Below are 2827 nucleotides of genomic sequence, written 5' to 3'. Positions count from 1 at the left end.
GCTGACTTCTCACTGGGTCTCAAACGTGTGTGAGAACAGGTGCCAGCTGAGGACTGGCCACCAGGAGCCTCCAGGACCACATGCAGCCTCATCTCACTCCCTTTGACCACGTGCCCTTCCAGAGAAGGGAGGGGCCCAAGGGAGGGACATGCAATACAGTCCTCTTCCAGCAGAGGGCGCCAATACCCACTGAGAGAGGCCAAAGGCAGGAAGCACATCTACCCCTTCAAGTCTCCTCTCTGGCGGCCTACAACCCATGAGGCACCAGGCCCAGCAGAATGGTCCAGGCTGTGGGAATTGATGAAGGGAGGCTGGGCCTGCCCACGGTCACTGCAGACTCTGCCTGGGTCAGGAGAACCTTTAAACAGAATGGGAGACTGAATTTGAGGTGGGATCAGCCTGGACTTTTATTCTATAAAAATGAGAAAGACTTTCTTCTGCTCAGATGTTGCCCAAGTGCACAGTGGTGAGAGGAAGAGTGCTGCTTCCTGCCCAGTCTGTCACTGGAAGCTACACTTACACACTCCTGTGAGCAGTTGGCTCAAGGTTCTATCTCCCAAACATCTGGTGAGTGTCATGGGAGTAGGGATAGAGATTCAGACAGAAAGAGGGAGGAAGGACCAAGGAGAGGGGCAGGGAGGAGTCCTAGGACTGATTCTGGGAGAGAACCTCAGCTTGGGGTCCCAGCCCAGGCAGAAAACTCTTCCTCCCCCAAGCGGGAGAACCAACATCTGTTTCCTTGGCTTGGGAGGTAGTCCCAGGTAGTTGGCCCCCTACCTGGACCTCTCATCACCTGGCCTCCAGGAGGGCCCCATCCACAAAGTCCATTGGCCACACCCACCAGTGAGGACACTCAGTCAGAGCCTGTTGTTGACGTGCTTTATTGAGAGCGGTAGGGGCTGTGGTCCAGCGGGCTTTCTCCAGCCCGGCCTCACCTTTCGGAGTTAACAGAATCTTCAGGGCAACATCCCTGCTGTCTCTGTCAGCTGTCATGGGAGTGACAGGACTCAGGGGAAGATGGTGGGGCATGGGGGGACAGTCTCAGAGCTGGGGATGGAGAGGGACATGGGGGTCTCCAAAGATCCTGCAATATCTCTTCATGACAGAAGCTTCCTTGTCCCATCCCAGAGCTCAAGGAGATGAAGAGACATGGCAGAGGATCCATCTGTAGTAGAATGCCACTTGGGCATAGACTCCAGGGAATTCTGGATGACAATAGCGTTGGGTCCAACTCACAACCCCTACCTGGAGCCAGTTGCCCATCCAGTTACAGACCAGGGGGCCACCAGAGTCTCCCTGTGGAGGGAAAGAGCCAATAATGAGTATCAGGGTCTGTGATGTTTTGGAGCAGGGTCAGCAAGCAGGAGACATGGACAGATGACAGGATGGGGGGGGTTCTCACATGGCAGACACCCCGGCCTGGGCTCCCAGCACACAGCATGTCCTCCTTGACGATCGTATTGATTTCACGATATTTCCACCTGCAAACAACATTCTCCACGATGGGGACCTCCACCTCCTGCAGATGGTGGGGCACAGGCAGGGGCACTGTGGGGAGAATGAGGGGCACAGGATGAGGGGGTTTGTGCCCTCCCTCACTAACCTGGTCCATTCAATGACACTTGCAATGTCCTCAGATGCTCAAGGGCAGAGGCTGAGTCTGCATCTGGGAGCCCTAGGTGTTGGGTTTGGAGCCACACCCTGAGTCTTAGCCACACCCTGAGTCTTAGTCCCCCCATGTGCCCAGGGTGACACACAACCCACCCTTCATGTTCACTCTGTGCCCGTGGGCTGGTACTGTCTGGGCTGGCACCATGGGCAGCAGGATCGGGGAGACCAAGGTGGAGCCTTCTTAACACTCAAGGAAATTTGACTCGGAAAATCAGAGCAGGTGTTTTCCCACCTGAAACGCTGAGTGGACTTGGTCCACTGACAAGTGCAGACCGTAAGTAGGACCCTTGGCCCCCCGTTTCCCTTCCTCACCCCTCAAGATGCAGGGAGAACAGAGGACCCAGAAGGGCTCAGAGTAACAACAGAGCTCCCTTCTCACTACAGCTCGTCTCTGTGACTTAACCGTGTCCCCTGGAGCCACCAACCCCATGGCCCAGCCTTCCCCACCCTCACTGATCCCAGGGAGTTGAGGCCTCGTTGATAACCCTGTGCAGCTGCCCACTGTGTTCTCCCTCCTCCAGTGTCCTGTCCACCCATCATCCTGACCCTTACCATGAAATCTGATGTTACCCCAGCCAGTCACCCAACACCTCGTGCCTGCAGGGACCCTGAGCCCTGGATGAGGGAGGGTGACCAGGTTGACTCTATCAGACAGCATAATGGGAGCTTCCAGTTTGAGAAGTGCCACGTCTCCTCCAGCTGGTGCGCCCAGCATAGGATTGTAGTTGGGGTGGATGATGACCTCAGTCACGTTCTGAAGAATGCCACCCTCAGAAGTGTTCACTTGTCCCACTTGAACCCCAAAGTGCCGAGGCTCCAGTCTTCCTCTGGTGGGGAGAGAAGACCGGAAGCTTCTCAGAGGTGAGGCACAACGTGGATCAGCACAGAGCAGGAGGGGGCCGGCCTGTCAGAGCCCAAGGCACCCCTTGGAGATGGGAGAGGGGGATGTGGGAGGGAGAACCCCCCAGGACTGCAGCCTCCCCACCCAGGAAACTCCACAACACACGGCAGCGCCCTCCACAGTGTCAACAAACCAGGGGGAGGGGAATCACTCACCGTTTAACACAGTGGGCAGCAGTCAGCACCCACTGGCGGTGGATGAGGGACCCTCCACAATTGAACACCCACTTGTCATTGTTTGGGTTCTGGATCCACA

At 56.5% G+C, this 2827-nt stretch overlaps 1 protein-coding gene across 1 annotated transcript; it reads right to left on the bottom strand.

Moving 5' to 3' along the window:
* Window positions 1–1131: 1131 nt before the first annotated feature.
* LOC103213279 (mastin-like) lies at window positions 1132–2498 on the bottom strand (the record flags this gene model as incomplete). The annotated part of the gene is made up of 3 exons (XM_007959113.2): window positions 1132–1296; window positions 1403–1548; window positions 2224–2498. Coding segments are annotated over 3 exons (586 nt in total), but the record flags the coding sequence as incomplete, so codon positions are not given.
* Window positions 2499–2827: the final 329 nt, after the last annotated feature.

This window comes from Orycteropus afer, unplaced genomic scaffold (genome assembly GCF_000298275.1).
Source record: "Orycteropus afer afer isolate SDZICR_OR568_19922 unplaced genomic scaffold, OryAfe1.0 scaffold01502, whole genome shotgun sequence".
Classification (NCBI taxonomy): domain Eukaryota; kingdom Metazoa; phylum Chordata; class Mammalia; order Tubulidentata; family Orycteropodidae; genus Orycteropus; species Orycteropus afer.
This window is presented reverse-complemented; position numbering and strand designations above follow the sequence as displayed.